At 38.6% G+C, this 19,864-nt stretch overlaps 2 protein-coding genes across 7 annotated transcripts in view; one reads left to right on the top strand and one right to left on the bottom strand.

Annotated features, from left to right (window-relative positions):
- FGGY (FGGY carbohydrate kinase domain containing) overlaps positions 1-19,836 on the bottom strand; it is a 325,810-nt gene extending 305,974 nt beyond the window's left edge. For 4 of the 6 annotated variants that reach the window (XM_042807464.1, XM_033008781.2, XM_042807469.1 and 1 more), the window contains exon 1: positions 19,769-19,817. The gene's annotated coding sequence lies outside the window, so the exon portion shown is untranslated. Of the gene's footprint in view, positions 1-11,940; positions 12,099-19,768 lie in introns of all 6 variants that reach the window. The other 2 variants (XM_033008779.2, XM_033008783.2) reach the window with 2 other exon arrangements.
- LOC122154729 (CARD- and ANK-domain containing inflammasome adapter protein-like) lies at positions 15,631-17,898 on the top strand. Its single transcript, XM_042806011.1, has one exon. It carries the CDS (start codon positions 15,631-15,633, stop codon positions 17,896-17,898), a length of 2,268 nt encoding a protein of 755 aa, XP_042661945.1.
- Positions 19,837-19,864: the final 28 nt, after the last annotated feature.

The raw sequence follows: 19,864 nt of genomic DNA, 5'->3' as shown, positions 1-19,864 counted from the left end.
GTGATTGCAAATCAAAGGAACTTGGCAACTATGAAAAGTTCATCTTCATTTGTGTCCGAACACAAAAAGTTTTAGAACTTTTAACAGTAGTAAAAACTGTGAGCTGCTGCACCTACCTTGCAAGCTCTGCTTGTGGTTTTATTTTCACCTTGAGAAGTTGAATGCAAATAGTTTTTTTTTTTTTTAAAACTAATCCATAACACTTTAAAGATATAGCTCAGGATTTATCCAGTTTAAGTTCTGACACCTATCTAAGGTATCTAGGTTAAGAGGCACCGCAGGTTCTCCTTATGGTTAACAGAAAAGCACCAGCCTCTTCAGAGAGTGATTTGGGTAAACTAAATTGCTATTTGGAAGTGCCTATGCCTCAGCAGTCTACTTTTTTTAACATAGACACCTCTAGTCAGATAGGATGAAACGTGGGTATAACGATTACTTGATTAGAATCAGGAGGCGCTTCCTTTTACTAAACAGAAAAGTTCTGCAAACATCCACGTTAGGGATGAACAAATTGCAGTATGCAAAGTTTTACTCTATTGCATTATATACATAATGTACTTTTTTTCCCCCCTATACAAACACTAAGGTATCCCCAAACATCAACTCTTCAAAACTCCTCACAAGGCATTCAAAACAAGACCTACTATGAGCTCTCCAGTGGTGTCTCAGGGCCCCAGTCAAGATACGATCCTTGTCATGCTAAATAATCACCAAGTGTCAGACCCAAATCAATGAAAGGGAGAAAAAGAACCCAAATTCTCAAGGTAAAATCCATCTTTAGTTTTCTTGTTTGGCTTTGTTATCATATAGTTTGTCCGTTCTCCCTGCTTCCTGGCTGAACCAGATAAAGTATTTCTAAATATAAATATATTCTAATTATTTAACAAAGTGCTTTTATATGCAAAATTACATAAAAACTATGTAAAGCTATACAGAAAGTACAGCTAACTTCAGGACTGACAGCAGAATTTACAGTTAGTCTGCAGCAAGGTTACTGACCAAAGCTAACCCTTGAAAAGTTAACAACAAAGTTTTCTTCTTTAAATGATGGAATTTAAGCAGAATTTCGTGGTCTTTGCCCAGGTTCTTTTTCCTTGAAGCAGAGATTTCTAACCAGTATCTTTCCAGTGCAGCACTGCAGGAAGCAGTGCATCTTTGTCTAATCTCCCACTACCTCATTTTTCAGTGCTGTGACCTGTGAAAAGGCAGGCTGCTTTTCTCTACGCAGATTAATCTATGCTCTTAATACATTAGCTTGGTTAGAGACTTCTGAATTTTATTTCCTACTTCTGCACTCCCAAAACCACCTAGTATATTTAGAGAAGTACCCCTAACTAAGCTTCATAGCTACTGACAGCTTTTGCTTCTGTGTAATTTTGTGAAAGTAACAATAAAGTTGTCCCATTTGATTCTTTCTCTAAATACTGAATGTCAGTTACCAAAAAGTAGTACAACTGCTGAAGATGCTGGATATACAGGTTTTGGAAATCAGGCCACTGGTAAACACTGGAAAGAAAACATGTTTAAAAATCATAGTGTCTTCTTATGTTGAGAAACAGAGATGTCAGAATTTCCAGAGCAGAAAAAAAGAAAGAAAATGGGCAAAGACAAAACATTTTCTCACAAGAGACTTTTTTTCTTATCAGGAATTTGCTTAGCCTCAGACTAAACTTTTATTTTCCTAAGAAAGTTACATAGCTCTAGCTCTTTATAACCGATTGTTTCAAACTGGCAGACAAGTACACAGTCTTACTTTTTTGATATAACTTGGGGTCTTGCTGCATGACCTTGAGTAGCTTTAGCAGTGGTGTTTTAAAAAGCTAGCAATAAAGCAGTTTAGGTTTATATGCCAGTTTGTGGCCTGCAGTAGCTGAACAGTTGGCCACGACTGCTACAAGGGCTGCTGCTGCCAGGCGAGCACTGACAGATCCACCTCCCGGCCTTAGGGAGCTCAGCTTTGATGTGTGTAACTAATTTTTTTCACATCAGTGCCAGCCTGTGCAGCCACCTTTTCCCTCCTCCTTTGCCTCTTCTTTTCCACTCCCTCATTTGTGCTGATAGTGCTTTTTGGAATATTGCAGGATACTTATCTTAATCTGCATTGCTTCCTTTATTCTATTAACCACACAGCTCTATAAACACCTGAAATGATGGGGGGCAACAGGGGAAGTGGAACATAAATGCAGGTACAAGCAGCAGGAATGGGGCATCTTCTGAAAGACATGCTCACCAGCAATCTTCAAATTACCAGAGATTGAGTCAGAACTCTTAAATTCATTCTTCCTGATTTAAATTACACTAGAAAATGCCCAGGCAGATTTTGCACCAGTTTTACTAACTTAATTTGAATTCACACTTTTGGTTAAACAAGCTCAACTTCCCATATGGACAAACCTATAAAACATGGTTTGACTTTCACAGTGAACATTTTTCATGTACCCATTAACTTGAACGAGAACTGTGAGTCCTTAGTATACCTACTTATGAAACTGTTTTTGTTAGATGACTAACTTTATGTATATATATTTCAAATTATTTAAGAGGGCAGCGAGGTTATTATTCAAAGTCTTATAAATGGAAATTCTTGCACATGTTCCTGATATTGGCTTCCATGTCTGTTTTGCATTTACTTACAAAATACACCAGAACACCCAAAATGAATTTCAAGCTATTTCCTTGGCCCCCTCTGTTCGCTGCGTTATCATTTTGATGTGCAGAAATTGATTCTGTGTTTTTCACTGGACAGGAAATGCCAGACTGGCAATAAGAAAAAGGCTTGGTTTTTAACTTAATGTTAATGGTCGTTGCTTCCACGGTTATGCGCATGTGGCTTGAATGTGGCAACTTGGTTAACAAAATGCTCTCACAGTTAGCACCATGAGTATCTATTTGCTGCTAGCAAAGCCAGTTACATTTCCAATCAAACTCTAAAGGTAACAATGACAAAGTATGATGACAAAAGCCACAAAGTAATGAGCTCAGGAAGGAAAGACCTTATGAAGTTATTCTTTTTCTGCTAGAAATAGCTCAATTCTCAAATCTGCTGCACATTAGGAACACCAGCAGTTTACTTGAAGAATAGTGCCGGCCTGATTTTCTGTAGCTTTGCCAATAGTATTCTCTCCTGAAATTTAGTTGTAAGTGTTTTGACATGTCCACAGTCCAATCTAAGAAGGAAAAGCTCTGGGAAAACATTGCCCATCATAGCACAGAAGTGTAGGCCCATCAATCTGGGAAAGCACACTACTCAGGATCTCGCCCTTTCCCTGCCTCTTTAGGAGGGTCGAACTTCTATGGTGGCAGTAGTGATCTAAGGGCATTAAGAAGAAATAAAAATCCTTGTCTTGTATAACTGTATAAAAACAGGAACAAGCAAGACCTAGCAATTAACATACAAAAATAAAACCAAATTCTTTGGTGTTTCCAGGGTTCAGCTGATACCACATCAGACAATAGCACAATAAGTAATGAATTTGAATTCAAATTCCACCTACAGCTTTATATGAGGAGCTACCTCATAGTCCCACACACGATTTTCCATAACTGCTGGTTGTGTGAAGCACAAGGGAGATCTACAGTGCAGAAGAGAAGTACTGAACTTAATTCTCCTTCTTCCAGGCAGTCCATGTCTTGGCTTAAAAAACAAAACCAAAAAGCCCCAAATCAAAGAACTATGTCCTGGCATAAATCCTCCCTCTCATTTGGATCTTCAGAATAATTCTGACTTCACGGAGACCTGATTTAATGACTCTATGACTCCATGAATCTATGAGTTACAAAAGAGAAGTTTTGTAAGTGTAGGTTGAAAACAAACAGAAACTCTCCACGTAGCTAGTAAAAATAATCACTGTTGCTTATGCAACTGAAAATTATAATGATGAAGCTCCAAAAAGATATGAAAAGCTCTTGAAATTCATGAGAAGAGTCAAAATAAAAGTTGACCTCTCAAATACTGAGAATTTTTAATGGCTTTCTATTTCTTTTAGTGTCTTGAGTATTTGCATGATCCAAAGCCTCTCACCTATGAACAATGATGTATTAAAATGTATTTTGATTCATTTATTAAACTGTATTAAACTAAATTTAAACATTGCTGTATTTTGATCTAAAACTGGAGTACGATGATTCACAGCATTACAAAAAAACTGTAACTCTTTAAGTTCATTTGCCTAATGTATGCTTGTCATGTCTAACATCACAAGCCTCATCCTAATCTTGAATTTAGCTATTATTTGATACATTACACTCTGGGAATCCTTCCTTAAATCTGAAATCTTAATTTAAGCCAGCTGTTCCACAGTAACTCAACATGTGTGGGATTTTCCCACTAAATGAAAATGGTAACTAGGATGTTGTTTTGGTTTATTTTGAAAAAAAAAAAAAAAAAGAGATATAATGTCCATTGTGGGATGACTCCTTTTAAATCAAAACAAACTATCCAAGTTGTTTCACCCATGTAATATGAAAATGATCCTTTGCAACACAGCTGTATGTGTTCCTTTTATGCCTTCACCGTGTTACGGTTTAATTTACAGTTACGTTGGCTTTTTTAGCCTTCCATTTTACTGAGCTATACAGTTCGTTTGATGCTGATAATTAACACCTGAATATTAATATATTTCCCCTCTCAGCATCATGGTATGAGCCTGTTCTCTATGGCAGTAACATACTGCTGACACTGAGGTTCACATCCAGTTAATCCTCCACTGAGCACAGTGGCAGCCCCGCTGCCATTCGCAGAGCCAGGTGCATGCGAGCTGCCATCTGTGGTAACTTGCTGTTTTGCCCCACTTTTACCCAAGACAGCACTTATCTCAGGAACAGAGAACGAATGCGAGGTGATACAACTAACTTAACATTTTACCTCCATCATTTGCTTATTGCATTGCTTGACAGCAACGGCCACCTTCCCAACAGGAGCTGCAGAAGGGAGTGGGGGACAGGTCCCTACTGTCCCCTCCATACGGTCACACACCGATGGCAGCGCCCCGTGCCACTACACTGCGCTGGGGGTCAGCTGAGCCGCATACACGTACCCCAGCTTACTGCCCTGCCTCTGGGAATGGGGGAGCTGCCAAAGGGAATGGGTTAACCAGCATAACTGCACACAGCAAAGTCTATTTATCAAAGCTCTAACCGTGCTTCTGTGGACACCGATATTTTTTTTTTTTCCACCAAATATTTTAAAATACTTATACTATATTTAGTACTTTATGCAATATATTGGTATGAGAATGAACCATATATATGTAACTATAAAGAAATTATACATTCTACTATTAGAAGTACTTATTTCCCTTATATCCAATACAATATTCTAAACCAGTATTTTTTATTCAAATTAATTTTCTTCTGAATAGCATACACTGAAGACTATTGGTGTTCATGGGGGAGGGTGTATATGTATACAGATGTATCTATAGAATGCTACTGATATATTATTAAAATACAGAAAACTTTATATTGAAATATATCGTTTTTCAGTATCATTTAAATCACAAGAAAACGGGAAACGGGCTCTACAAAAAAGCACAGTCATAGCAGAGGCAACAGCATGTAAAAGGTTAAAAATCAATGCAGTATTTAAGAGTAACAGAATGTTTTCCTGCAAACTCCTTCTATGGCGTGATCTAGGGGAAGGTCCAACTTAAGTGCTGGATGTTCATACAGGATTTCCTATGACTAATGCTGTCAGCATTCAAAACTTTTAATTTAAAATGTGGGCGTTATACACTGATAGGAAATTTACCATTTAAAAATTCTTATTTGAAAATGAATGGAAATTACTCTGATTTTCAGATTCATTTGCTGTTCGTGGAATGCTAGCATAAAGTAAGGAAGTCACTAAACGGCATATGCTGGGATTGCCTGCCAAGCTTTTACACAAGTCTTTTATATCTGGATAGGATTCACAGGAAGCTTGTACAGGAAGGCCTTTTCCTTCCTTATTTTTGAAAAGCTTTGTTGGATGGAAATTATGCCAGTGAGTAAAAGAGGGGAAGGGGGAACAAACTACCATCCTGGTGGTTTTGGTGCCAATCTGTGCAAAACTGAAAGTCACATCAAGATAACATTAACGCAACCTATTATAAAATAAACTAAGAAAAAGCAAGCCTATAGAGCACAAAATATATTTAAGTTTTTTATTTAAAAGATTCAAAAAGAGACTAATACAGGTACTAAGAGAAAACAGTATGGAAAATGCAAATCTGAGATGTAGTATGATATAATTAAGCTAAATTTGCCAATATTCCTAGCAAGCATGCCATGGCCATGTGCACTCTCTAGTAGGTTTGCTCTGAACTCTACTGCAAGCTCTAGCTGCTTCAGATAGATTTTAAATAGTGATATTTTATTGACTTAAACATGAAGTTACTAATATAGCTTGAGCTGTCACTATAATATTCCTTCTTTCATTTCTTAATGTCATGTTGATCCTATTTTCATAATGCTATATTAACTTTTAGCTGAAACTAAGCTTTCCCTATGTCTTGGTAGTTGATTCTCCAGCTTGTCTTTTATCGTAGCTAATTCACTGCACAAGTACTTGTTAAAAATCACTATTCTTTCCATAATCTGTGACTTCTAAAATCCCTAGTGGACGTATTACTATTCTGTGTACTATTATGCTATACATACTGAGCCAAAGAGTTTGCTTCACAGGGAACTGCTAACAGCAGAAAATATACCTACAGGTAGACTACAGTAGGTCTAGATGCCTCTTCAGCATCTTCTACTTCACCTGGCAGGAGTCCTAGAAGTCTTGGGAAACACAATTTAATCCTGAGAGTCTTTTAAACACAGAACTGCTATTTGGGCAAGGGGGGGGGGGGGGGGGGGGAGGGGGAACAAACAAACAAACCAGAAACAAACCTTAAACACTTCCTCAAATAGGGAATGCTTGCACTGCACAGTGAAGTAGAGGGGTTTGATGACAGAGGAATAATGGTGGAAGAAGAGACTCAAAAAGCCTAAGGTAGTAATAATATTCAAAGGATAAAGAGCTAATTAGTGCAGGGGACAATGGAAGACATCAAAAGCATTAGAAAGAATGACTGAGGAGCATGCAGCTCTTGCAAAGACTGTTGGTGGAGGTGTGCAATTCTCTCCAGCTGGACATCAGAACCAAACATTCAGAGTCTGAAAGCTATTATTAAAAAAAAAAAAAAAAAAAAAAAAAAAAAGGATGCCAGTATAATGAGTCAAACTTGTCCTTTGTGCACAGAGTAGCGATGGCACAGGTAACAACTACATGTCTGCTGTGAGAAAAGGCATTCCTTGGGGAAAGAAAATCCATGCTGATGTGTTTTCATTGATTCTGTGACCAAAGCCATTTTTTTTTAAAAAAAAAACCTCTTTATGCAGCAGACATTTCTCTGCTCTCTGTGCAGACTACAGAAGTAAGGAATAAAAGAATTAGTTCCAGGAATGGGAAAAGAGAAGTCTGAAATGAAAGCTACAGTTCAGATGAGACTGCACATGATTTGCAAAGCGATGGAAACTGAGGGGGCAGCTAGGTCATGCCTTTCCCCTGCTGCATGAATCACTCTTTGAATGGAAATTTGAGTAGGAAGACATAATGGCTTGGGAACAAAGAGAGCTGCTGGAATATCACAGGTGCAGCTGAACAGAGAAGGATGTTTTGGGATATGCCAAGGAAAGCAAACACCATGAATCTGGAGGAGTTGTCAGGACTTTGTGATTTAGGGAGCTATCCAAATCAACAAGCATTTCTCACAGACAGTATAGCTGAGGTCCTGATTCAGTGCTCCAATTAACCAATGCCTTAATGCTAAAGCATAATTCAGAATTCAGAAAAAGACAGGAGGTGTTAATGTCCTACAAATGTTTCTGGAAGTCAAACTTACACTCTATACTTAGCTGTATAATTATATACTTTGCTGAATTTGAACTAATGTGAGGTGGCGGAATCCAGATCCTGACATACAAGAAGACACATACGTTCTGGGGGAACCAAAATAGTCAGTCAAAGCCAGAGGATTCAAACAGAAGAGAGGGGAAGCTGTCAGAACTGGAAAGAGGAGATAATGTGAAAGAATCAAACCTATATGCCTCAGAAAACCTCCAAGCAATGAGAAATACTGGGAAACTGAACAAAAGGTACTCCCCAAATTACAGAACTGTGAACAGATTAAAACACAAATAAGAAAGAAACAATTACATGCCTATGATTTTCTAGCATTGCTATACCACAAAAGTTAAACTTCATTTTGGTGTACAACAAATATAAACTGAATACAACTAAAAATCCAAGATGATTTTAACTAGTTGATCAGGATGAAGTACAACTGAATGATAATAAAGGCAATCAGGGGAAAAAAAAAATGCTTCCATATATTTTTCCAAAAGAATAAAGATAAAAATACCAATTAAAAAAAAAAAAATATATATATGGTTACAAGCAACCCTCTTGAGTAATCTGACTTGTCTAAAGACTAGGAAAGTGCTATAGATAAAGAGATTTAGGAATAATAATGAGAAAATTCTAGGCAAAGAAAAAATAATGGAGACAAGCTAAACCAGCACTGCCAGGGAACCTTTCTTAATCCTGAGTTGCCTGCCTTTCTTTTCCACACTGCAGTGAACAATGCTCTTGAAAAACTGAGAAGCAAAGAAGTAAGGTAGGAATTATAGTCACTCAAGGGTCACAAATAAGCTTGCGCAGAATTTTTTAAAGTGGTGCTAATTATTATCTATCTTCTGTAAAACAACAGCAATAAAAAAAAACTAAAGGACTCACAATGTAATAGCCACCTTCCCAGACTCAGAGAGCAGAAAATACAGGAACTATTTTCAAGGTAAACAGACAGAAACAAGAAACAAAGCTAGAATATTAAGGGGGGGAAAAAAAAACAAAAACAAAACAAAACAACTTATGGAGGCCTGAAATGACAGCTTTGAAGAAAGCAACAGATGCAGGGAATCTTCTCTGATGTGTTAAAAGAAGTCTATCAGGAAGACCAATTAGATTCAGCCAGGCCCAACTGTTTCAGTTGCCCTCTAATAGGTTTAAAGAGGAAATTACCTGAGCACCTATTCACTACTATCTCCTCTCTCAGGTGCAAGGATGTAGTACTTTTTTGCTGCTCCTGGTATTGCTAGAAACTAAAGCTTACCCTTGCTCTTTTACAGAGTAATTATAACATAATTTTTCTTAATGGAATAAAAAAAAATTTATATTGTTTTCCATGCTGAATTGAAGTAAGTTTTAGATTTTTTTCAAGTTCAGAAAAAAAATCCAGCTGTGGAACTAAAATAAATTGATTTGAAAATTCTTTTGACGTAATAAATTTATATACATTTTACTGTAAATTGATTGCTCAGAGAGGGCAAAATTTCAAAGCATGTGTGTGGAGACTTCATTAGCAAGAGATTGTTCAGGTAAATGTCTGTACTATGTCTGATACTTGACATATAACTGCAATAACTGAATAAATAATAGCAGTTAAAACTGGTTTATGATGTAGCAAAACATTATTCCCTTTCAAAGTCACATTAGTCTCTAGTCATATCTACAGCATTTTATAATCAGTAAGAACAAAATTCTGCTTGTGTACTGGTGTAAATTCAGAATAGTTTTTGACAAATTACTTTACATCTACAAATCATATTTAGCCAGAAAGCTTCTGCTGGAGATCTCGTGGCACCACCTTATTCACCCTCTGGGAGTAGTGCTGCCAGTAAGGTCAGCCCAGTCAGTGCAGGGGCGTAAGGAGGATCTTGGTCTTCAACAGTTAAAAAACTTCTATAAAGAATTTCGTTCTGTAAGATTTTACTGACAAAGTGTATGTTCCTGACTCAAAACCACAAGGGTTGTTTGGTTTTTAAAGTGGAAAAAAAATCTGCCCATTTTGAAGAAAAACCCTGGCCCTCTCTCCATTTGGTTTTTGCTGATCCTTGAAGCTGCCTCAGCATTTAGTAATTTAATACTTTTGCATCATTTACATTTTATGCTAATGATATGAAGACTATCATTTTGCCATAACTTCCTTCTATTAGCGTTGGTCTGAAAGGACACATTTAAACCTCTAAAGTTATAAGATAAAAATCATGACACTGATACAATTGCAAGCCAATGAATTGGAAAATGGTATGCCTGATTAGTAAAATCAGTATTAGTGTCCGGGTTTAGTCAATAGATTAACACTCAAATTAGTACTTAACTTTAAATGAAGTTTGTGACAATAAAGACTTCTGCAGAAGTCAAATAAGTAGTAATTCTTATCACTTATACACAAAAATTGAATAATGCTTTTTACTTTGCATTATGAAAATTGCAGTAACTAAATATACATATCATCATCTCACCAGTAACATTTTTTCCATTTGTTTCAAAACAACTTTTACTTTATTTATTTTGTTCTGAAGCAAGAATATTGCTTTTCTTTAGCTTTGTGAAGCTAAATAAGAAAGCTTTTTTTTTCCTTCTACTTCCACGATGTAGCTTCTCAGAAAACTACTTGGTAATTCATTCCATTAAGAACTTTGGAAAAATACTTAAATCTAATTAATCAAAAACCTGAAAGGCAAAAAATCGTTTCTAAGTACTTTGGTCACTCTTCTTAAACTTTGCTAATATATATGCATGGTAAACTGAAAAACAATCCTAATCCTCACTTCGGCTGAGTTACGTACTTTAAGCCTTGCTCCTACAGTTCGATCCAGTCAGACAGCCTGCTCTATCAGCATTTACCATTATCAATGGATCTTTGTAGATGTGTATTATCCACTTACAATTTGCCCAGGTTGGGAACTTCATAAAAGTATATGCTTATCTTCAGAAAAAAAGAATATTTTGCATTGCCCTAGTGCAGCACTTAACACGACCTTTATTTGTTTATACTTGAGGAGATAGTAGCATAGTGTTGGGATAACATTGTGACTTGGTTTGGAAATAGAATAAAATACCTGAATTATTATATCAGCTGTTTTATTATTATTTAGTATTGTGAAAGCATCCTTGAAAAGTGAACAAAGCTCGAAAGCTGTACCCTCTGCGAGGGACCTCTTTCAAGTATAGGGCCTGGCACGGGACTCTGTGGGGGTGGTTATGCCCTGCCAGCACCTAACTTGCAGCGAGAATAAGATGAGAGCCCAGGGTGCAAGTCTGAGATGCAAAACATGAGACTGGACAGATCAGCTTTCCCCTCCCTCCAGCAGCCCCAGCTCTGGCCCCTGATGATACACGTGTCCTGTGTGTGCCAGTACCACTCGGAGGACGGCACTACTCTAGGGAACACCTCACATTTAAATACCAGCCAGGGCAGAGATTTCTCAGCACCAGGAAGGCCTCAAGCCTGCTCTACAGAAATATGACTAACACAAACAAGATCACTCAGTGCCAACGCTCCCCTTTCGACTTCCCTAATTTACTGCAGCTAATCTTCAGGCAAAATTAAGCACTACATTTTGTCTCTCTTGCAGACATTCTGACTAGTCAGCTTCTCTTCCAGTGTTATAGTAAGTCAAGTACGCTCTAATCACCATCACGAATACTTCTAACACTGCCGTTCCTCCATCTAGCTATACCTAAATATAGTTCAACCTCAACCAGCTAGGCCACACTTAGATTTCTGGTTATCCAAAACAAAGCTTCACTCCTGAGCCATGTTTATTAATGAGAATGCCTTGATTACCCAGATATACTTCTTCATCCCTCATGATGTTTAGAGAATGATGTTGGCTTTATTATCTCTTACAGACTAGTTATTCTACAGTGAGATATATTCCCAATGAACAGTTGGCATTACTGCAAACGTTGTCTTAAATGAAAGGAAAGTACACATAGGGAAACATAAAAATACCACGGTGAGTGAAACCGTGTTATTAATGTTTGGCCTTCCACCCATTTTATCAAGAAAATGCCCTAGAGAACAGAACATACGGAGTTACTGGAAGTCCCTGAGATGCATTACACACCGTTTCAGTGGAAGCCTGGAAGCCCGGCAGCAGGCTCTGGCGCAGGGTGGGGATGCCTCGGTGGAGAAATGGTGACCTCTACAGGTTCCTCCTCCGCGGCCACAGCACCTCGCATGTTCGGTCAACGATACGCAAGGTGTAGTGTGGGCTGCTTTCATCTTTGAGAAATTAAAATAGAGAAAATTAAATGTATATTTGATGATGACATAGCGACGTAAAATAAGCTAAAAAACATGGGCACGTGTTAATTTAAGAAATAAATGTTCACCTTTGAGAAGTCAGAAAACAATACTTCAAAGGACAAAAACTTCAAAGCACTCCCTAACTTCAAAGCACTGCACCAACATTAATAAACACTTAGGACATGTCTGTGAGGTAGAAAAAAAATTTCCTTTTTTAATGCTTGTGTAAACAGGGCACAGAGATTAAGTGATTTGCCCAAGGACACAAGTTAGTAGCAAAACTGAGGTTACATGCCAGAAATAACTGGCTCAAGCCTCCCAACTACAGCTGGGTTAAATAGTTCCCTATCAGAACACTTACTCAGCAGAGGCCAAAGCAGAGCTGCTGCCAGGCAACATCATCACCTGCCCTTCGTAAGGCCTGCTCAAAACCCTGCCCTCTTGTTTTCAGCTGGATATCCTCCCACAAAGTCAGCACCGAGTATACATAGATCTAGCTGAATTAAGATAACCTTACATATATAGAGTTTCACTTCTGCATTTAACAATGATATTGGAGGTTAAGTGGGCTATGTGAAAATTTTCACTATTTCTAAGTCATGACAATCTACTCACTACCGGCTTCTTGACAACACACCTAAATAAAATACAATCAGCACACCTGCAGTGTGAAGTTCCTCTTACGACACTGTTGAAGCAGAAGCTGCACTAGTACAAAGCAGAATATTTTACTACGTCCTTCTTGAGTAAAATATAACATTTCCTCAGTTCATATAAGCTGATCTGCTGTATATCCGTACTACATACCCATACTGCTGAACAGAGGTGCTATCTGATAAAGAAGACAGAAGCAAAACCCATCGTTTTCTTTTCAAAATAACCTAATCAGGAACAGTCCTTGGATAGGTGAAGCTAAAGAAGCCAACAGAAATAAAAGTGGCCTATGAAGTACCTAGCAAAAAAAAAAAAAAAAAACCACCAAAAACAAAAACCACCTTATGCCTCTCAGACAACAAATAAATACAAAAAATAACAAAGAAGGACAAAGATTTGCCTCTTCCTCTCTCTAACTTATTTATTTTCATAGATCTTCAGTAATATTTTGCCATTCTTATTTTTACTGAAGAGCTTCCTGGTGATCCCACACGTTTGTGGTCTCATGCACTTAATTAAAGGTGGAGAAGTGTGCAACTTGAAGTCTTCCCTTCTCTAAAACATGTATATGTCAAATAAATAGAGTTAATAAGTTATAAAGCTACAAACAAAAAGCATGCTTCAAATAGCCAATTCTGAATCTCTTCTCAGAGGCTTAGGTTTTTAATCTTTTTGTGAAGTCACTGTTGGAACAAAGGCTTAATTCTAAAAGTAGCAAAAATATTAATTAAAAGATAAAGGCTTTTAAAATACCATTTCTAAAAATTAATCCATACAATAAGCTTCCAAAAATTTCTTGTCAAGCGTGATTATTTTAAGACAGAATTTCCTTCTAAGTCACATACTTATCATGAAGAACTATTTTTAAAAAATGCTTAATTATATTTTGAAGACTTTGATTTGCATCTAGTAACAAGTAATTTGATGCATATTATTTTGCCAAAATAAAGCCCCACAGTGTCTCTAAAATAGATGCTGCCTGCATATGTTGTTCAAATGTTCCTCCTCAAGGCCAGTTAGAAGTACTGCACCCTTTCATTTATACTGTTTACCAGTAACAATTCTGTATTCAGAACACTAGGAAATTACTGCCATACTAATAGACTCTTAAAGAATATCACAATTTCTGGTTTTAAATTTTTTAGGAGTTCAAAAAATTCTAGTGCTATCTATATCTATGATACTGCTCAGCACTCACATAACATTGGCCATGGCCAGAACTCAAAACTTTCCTGTGAAGGTAATCAAGTATTGCTATCTCTGTTTTGCACGGGAACAATAATAGTGATGACATAAAGATCGTACTCCACCAAACTTTAAATAAGGACTGTTAATCTACTCAAGACACGGATAGATCTTCAGTACTTTGTTAGGTCAAATCTGAAGACTACATAATGTACAGAACATCAGACTGAGTCATTAGCAGATTTGGGAACACAATTCAGACCTCCTGACTCCCTACAATAAACCATAGTTTTCCATGTTATGCATTAACAATCATTAACTAAGCGACAAAGGTTTTGCTATTCTTGGTGTAGTGCCCTTCTTTGCATTTCAGAGGAATTATTGGGCTCTTAAATTGGCTGTCAAATTTGCTGACTTGGTAACTGGCTGGCTTTCAAAATATATATTAAAAGTCTTGCCTTTCCCAGCTATTTCTTTAATTTTTTTTTTATTATTATTTAACAGAATAAGCTTTGCGATCTTACTTATAAAACTAAAGTCAACAGAAAATAATTAAAAATCTTATCAGCCACATCGTACATACTATTAAAGAAAATACATGTATAGGCAGCAAGACCCAATGGAAAGGGTACTGAACTAAGAAACAGATGGCAAAATTTCCCATTTGCTTAAATAAGGTCAAGGTTTCATCTCTTCAGCTCATTTTACTTCTAGCTCTTACAGAACTCTGTAATCTCATTTTCTCTCTCAATTGGTTTTGAAATGTGTAGATAATTATTTTATTTCCTTTTCTCCATAAGGAATCTTAACACTAATAAGTTAAGTTAATTATGGCTAGATTCAAAGGTCCTACACCCATATTGAAGATTATACATATTCACAGATTTGAAGCTCTATTTAATTATACTTTAAATGTTGCATCCTGAATCACACATCTACCTCATGTAAAAGAATTAAGTTCCAGACAGACTCCAGGTTACAGCAGGAATGACAAGCTAAATAGCCTTTAAGTTAAATACACCTCATAGCCTGAAATTGTAACTCATATTAGAAAGGCTGGATCACTTTTTATAACTAGCCACATATACAGTTTATTTTTATCTAGGTCTTTATGTTTTTATTTCATTACATTATAGGGCTTTCACCTACATAGCTGGCAACGTATACTTCATTTAAGATCATACAAGTTATGTAATCATGGCAACAGTAACTATGCTGTGAATTTTCTTTTGTCATGTTTAATAGGCTGGTCATTCAGTCACCTACAAAAAACAGCTTAGCCAGAGGAGCAGAGGAACTCAATAAACATCTTCTATTCAAATATCAGATTCACAAAAGCATTTTTTTACTCCCTAATTATGCATGAAAAATCTGGAAGAAGTCTTCCAAGTGAAATATCTTTACATATCACAGATTTTTGTTTTGTTATTAAACTTCCCTTGTTGCTAAGGAAGAACAAAGAAGATCAAAGGACTTCTAACAACTAGAAAACCAAAGGTGAGGGAGTTCTGATTTCTTTCTTTTCTTTAAAGATTTATCACTGAACTATAACGGTTGTTGGTTCATAGTTTTATGAAAAGAATGTGTGAAATGATGTGAGCCTGTTTTGCTATTTCATATTTAACTTCAAACATCAAACTACAGCTCAATTCACTTTTTGATTAGCAAGATGATCGTGCATTCAGTGAGCCTGTTTACAAATCCATACGCAATTGAAGTCCTACGAACTAAAAAAGAAGAGCTAGTAGAAGGCATAAATGACCCAGACCATCTTCTGAACTGGCTGATAGACAATGGTATTTTTACCCCAGAAAAAAAGATGGTCATGAGTTTCTACAGGACACAAACAGAAAAGAACTCTCGAGTTTTAGACCTACTAATTTCTCAAGGTGAACGAGCCTGCAGGCTCTTTTTTTATCCATGTTTAAAGCAAGTGGAGCCAAAGCTTTATAGCAAGATGAGAAAATATGTCAGTGAAGTAAATGAAAGCATTAGAGATGCTAGAAGACAATTAGTAGGATATTTACTCGAAAAAGACAAGGTTTGGTTTGAAAATAGCAGTGAACAGCACCAGGGAAAAAAAGACACTGCTAGAAGAAAAAAACAAAAATGGACTATTAAGAAGAAAGGAAGAGAAACTCAACTTTCAAGGGCAGCAAAAGCTAGAAAAGGTCATGCTGATATTGGCATCTTTGATGCAGTCGCTAAAGGCTATCTTTCTGAGTTAGAGAAAACACTGAGAGATAATGATATTAATGCACTAAATTCTTCAAGTGAAACACTGCTGCATATTGCAGCTGCTAATGGACATCTAACAATAATGGAATATTTGATCAGCAAAGGTGCAAAGACAGATGTAAAGGACAAGAAAGGAAGAAGACCACTGCACAGGGCTGCTGAGAACGACCGTGGTGATGCAGTGAAAATGCTTCTCCAATGTGGTGCTTACATGTACAGTTTGGATACAGAAGGCAAGACACCCCTTCATCTGGCTGCACAGAATAACCACAGTCACATAGTGAAGATGCTCCTGAAAGAAGAGGCAAGAAGCTACAGGAACCAGCACAACTTTTTGCACATGGCAGCTCTTAAAGACGAGAGCAGTCTGGCAAAAATGCTTTTAAAGGCTGGTGCCTCCACTGATGGAAGGGATGAAAGAGGACAGACTGCTCTCAGTTATGCTCTTTCTCAGGGGTCTGAAAATACTGCAAGAGTACTGCTAGAAGCCGGAGCCAGTGTTGATTCCAACATGGCCGAAAGAGCCTTCAATAGCAAGCACCCCTCCATCTTCAAAACACTACTAGAATATTCTAAAGATTTGTCACCTGACATAATGGAGTCAGCTCTTTTTAGAGCCGTACAGAAAAATCTGCATGGTATTGTAGCAGCTTTAATTGACAGAGGTACAGATATAAATGCCTACAATGAAATGCAGTACACACCTTTACTCCTGGCATGTGACACGGGCAAAGCTGAATCAGCAGAAGTTCTAATTGAAAAGGGAGCAAACTTTGGAATAAAGACTCCTGCTTCAGACACAGCTTTGCATTTGGCAGTTAAAGCTGGGGCTGCCTCCATCGCAAATCTGCTTCTGCACAAAGGGATGGAAGTTAACCTCATGAACCAAGCCCATGAAACCCCGCTTCATGTTGCTGCGCTTCATAATAATGGAGCATTAGTTGGCCTTTTAGTTAATGCCGGGGCCAAAACGAATGCTGTCACTAAAGAGTTTGTTACTCCCCTGCATATTGCAAGTCAAAGGGGTAACACTGATGTTGCCCAACAGCTGTTGCACCACAAAGCCAACGTCAATGTTAAGGATAAGCAGTCAAAATCACCTTTACATTTTGCTGCTGAAAGGGGAGACAAAGCAATGGTAGAGATGCTGCTGAATGCTAATGCTGACCCCAATGCACAAGACAAGGAGAAAAAGACTCCCCTGCACATTGCAGCCGTGAGAGGACATCTCCGCATCGTGAAAGCTCTGTTAGCTGAAGAAGGAAGATTCAGAGCTAAGGACATGGATGGATGTACTCCGATGCACTACGCAGCCATTAAAGGAAACACAGAGATTGTAAAACTTCTTCTGACATTGGGCAAAAATAAAAACATTGATGATAGAAACATTTGGAGAAAGACCGCGCTGCATATCGCAGCGGAATATGGACACAGTGACTTGATAAATCTATTACTGAGCCACGGGGCAGCCATTAACGCCTTAGACAGCAGCAAGGATACCCCACTGCATTATGCGTGCAGGGCTGGCCATTTTAATGCTGCAAATTCCCTTGTAAATTGGTCACAGGGAGAAAAAGCAAATTTACTAGCTGCAAATAGTCTCAAAAAGACCCCATTGCAAGTAGCAGAATTTAATAAAACAGAAAATCAGGCTCAAATTGTAACACTTTTGAAAAAGAAAATGTTAATAACAAAATGAAGATGTAAAGCAAAGACTTACAAACTTAAATGCTGAATTCTCTTTTAATGTAATTTGGATAATGCTTTTGCTCAGTATGACTGAGAATTATGTGACGGCAGGCAGAATTAAGTTAGCAGTCAAAGATGGCCATGGAAAAAGATCTTAAAGACACTGTTAAACTTCTAAGTATTGATTAGTATTTTGCTTCTTTCATGAATCTCATACTCGGAACGTATTTAAAAAAGCACCAGTTTCAAACACTCTGTGTATGACCTCCTCTAGTATAAGTCGAGACTTAAAGAAAAACAAAAACAAACTTTTCAAATATCTGTAAATATTAGCCTGTATGGATAGCTTAGTTAGGCACTGCTTGGTAAAATCACATTTTTAAAAAGCCATCTGCTTTGAATAAAAAGACATCTGTATCCTCAAGGATATAGAGCACAGCGATGTTGTAGATAACACTAGTTTTGTTTAGCTTAGGCAGACCTAACTGCAGCGCCCTGCCAAGAGATTGATGTGCTCTCCCTTCCTGTCCAGCCATGCGTGCCTGGTCTGGGTTGTGTGTCTGAGCTGATCCAACTTACTCCACAGCTAAAACTGAACAAAGGGGAGAAGCAGGGTAGCAAAGAGCTGAACAGCACTGGCTCTCCTGAGGATAACATAGCTTTAGCTTGGTTTATGCGGATTACAGTACTGCTCTCTGAGCTAACTGGAGATCAGAAGGCGTCTCCCTGTGAATTTACTAGCGTAGGGTTGCCCTCCTCTAGATTTACTAGACCCACCCCCATGCTAGTAAATCCTATCAAGAAGTTTGGTATAAACCAACCAGAGAAGTAGTGTGTGCCCAGAACTTTGCTAATATAAAGATGTTGTTTTCAGGACACTATTATGTGCTACACTGCCATTCAATATCGGACTGGACCCTCTTTAGACATTTCTACATTACACTCTATGACATGGCATTGACAGATCACAAGACTAGAATAATTATTTTTCTTTCTCTCTTTCATCACACCCTTTGTCCAGATTTTGCCTTTTTAAGTAGAAATAATGAAAACAATCATATTTGCCGTTTATTAATTTCACTTTCATATTCCAGCACAAAGATGAAATGTTCAGAATAAAAAGGTTGAAACAGAGTTTATTGGTTCAAAATATTTATATTGTCATCACTTAAACCAGAAACACTTTCTTGAATCGACGGAAGGGCCTCTGTGGTCACTTTCTATGTAACGATAATCAACCCTCACAGTTCTTCACGTTTCCCTGATGAGAGCCCAATTACCATGAAGGGCCACGTACTTCTTGTGAAATGAAACATGGATTTAAGAACGTATGGGAAGAAGACTCTGATTTTTATAGCCATATTACAACGCCTTAGCGCGGCCCGCCCCACACCCTGCTGCTGTCATCTTGGAGACGAACGAACAGACATGACCGCACGTTTGGAAGCACACGCACGGAGGCCAGCAAAACCGACACCTGCACCACCACGCACCGAAGCGCTGTCCCCTCTTCGGCCAGCGCATCGCCCTCCGACGTGCCCGGGTTCCCCCGGGGGGGGCAGCCCCCAAACCGCCGCGACCCCAGTCGCCAGCCACGGAAAAGCGAATGGCCAGGTGGGTTCCCGCCCCGCCCTGAGGCGCGGCGTCCACCCCGCCCCCCTCAGCGCTCCCGCCCCACAGAGAGCGGGGCAGCCCGAAGGAGCAGCAGGTACCGGGACGGGCTCCCACTGAGGCCCCGCTTTTCCCCCTCAGGTTGGCGGCTTCCACCCTCCACCCCCTGCGCTCGCTCACCCTCCCTCCCAGCCAGCCAGCCCGCCCTTCTCAACGCGCTCAGTCCCTCGGCTCTCTCCCCTCAGCTGCCCGCTGCGCGCCCCGCCTACCCCAGCGCCATCTCTCCGCCTCCGCCCCCGGCTTCTCCTCAGGGCGCAGCCGTCGCTGAGGGTGGCTGCGCACGCGCCGCGCCCCGCGCACGCCCC

This window comes from Tyto alba, unplaced genomic scaffold, assembly GCF_018691265.1.
Source record: "Tyto alba isolate M040663 unplaced genomic scaffold, T.alba_DEE_v4.0 Super-Scaffold_1000006, whole genome shotgun sequence".
In the NCBI taxonomy this organism is placed as follows: Eukaryota; Metazoa; Chordata; class Aves; order Strigiformes; family Tytonidae; genus Tyto; species Tyto alba.
The sequence above is the reverse complement of the archived record's forward strand: the minus strand, read 5'-3'. Positions and strand labels throughout refer to the sequence as shown.

Bases quoted from the DNA above. Each gene is read 5' to 3' on its own strand.
- LOC122154729 (XM_042806011.1), top strand. From the start codon at position 15,631: ATGATCGTGCATTCAGTGAGCCTGTTTACAAATCCATACGCAATTGAA.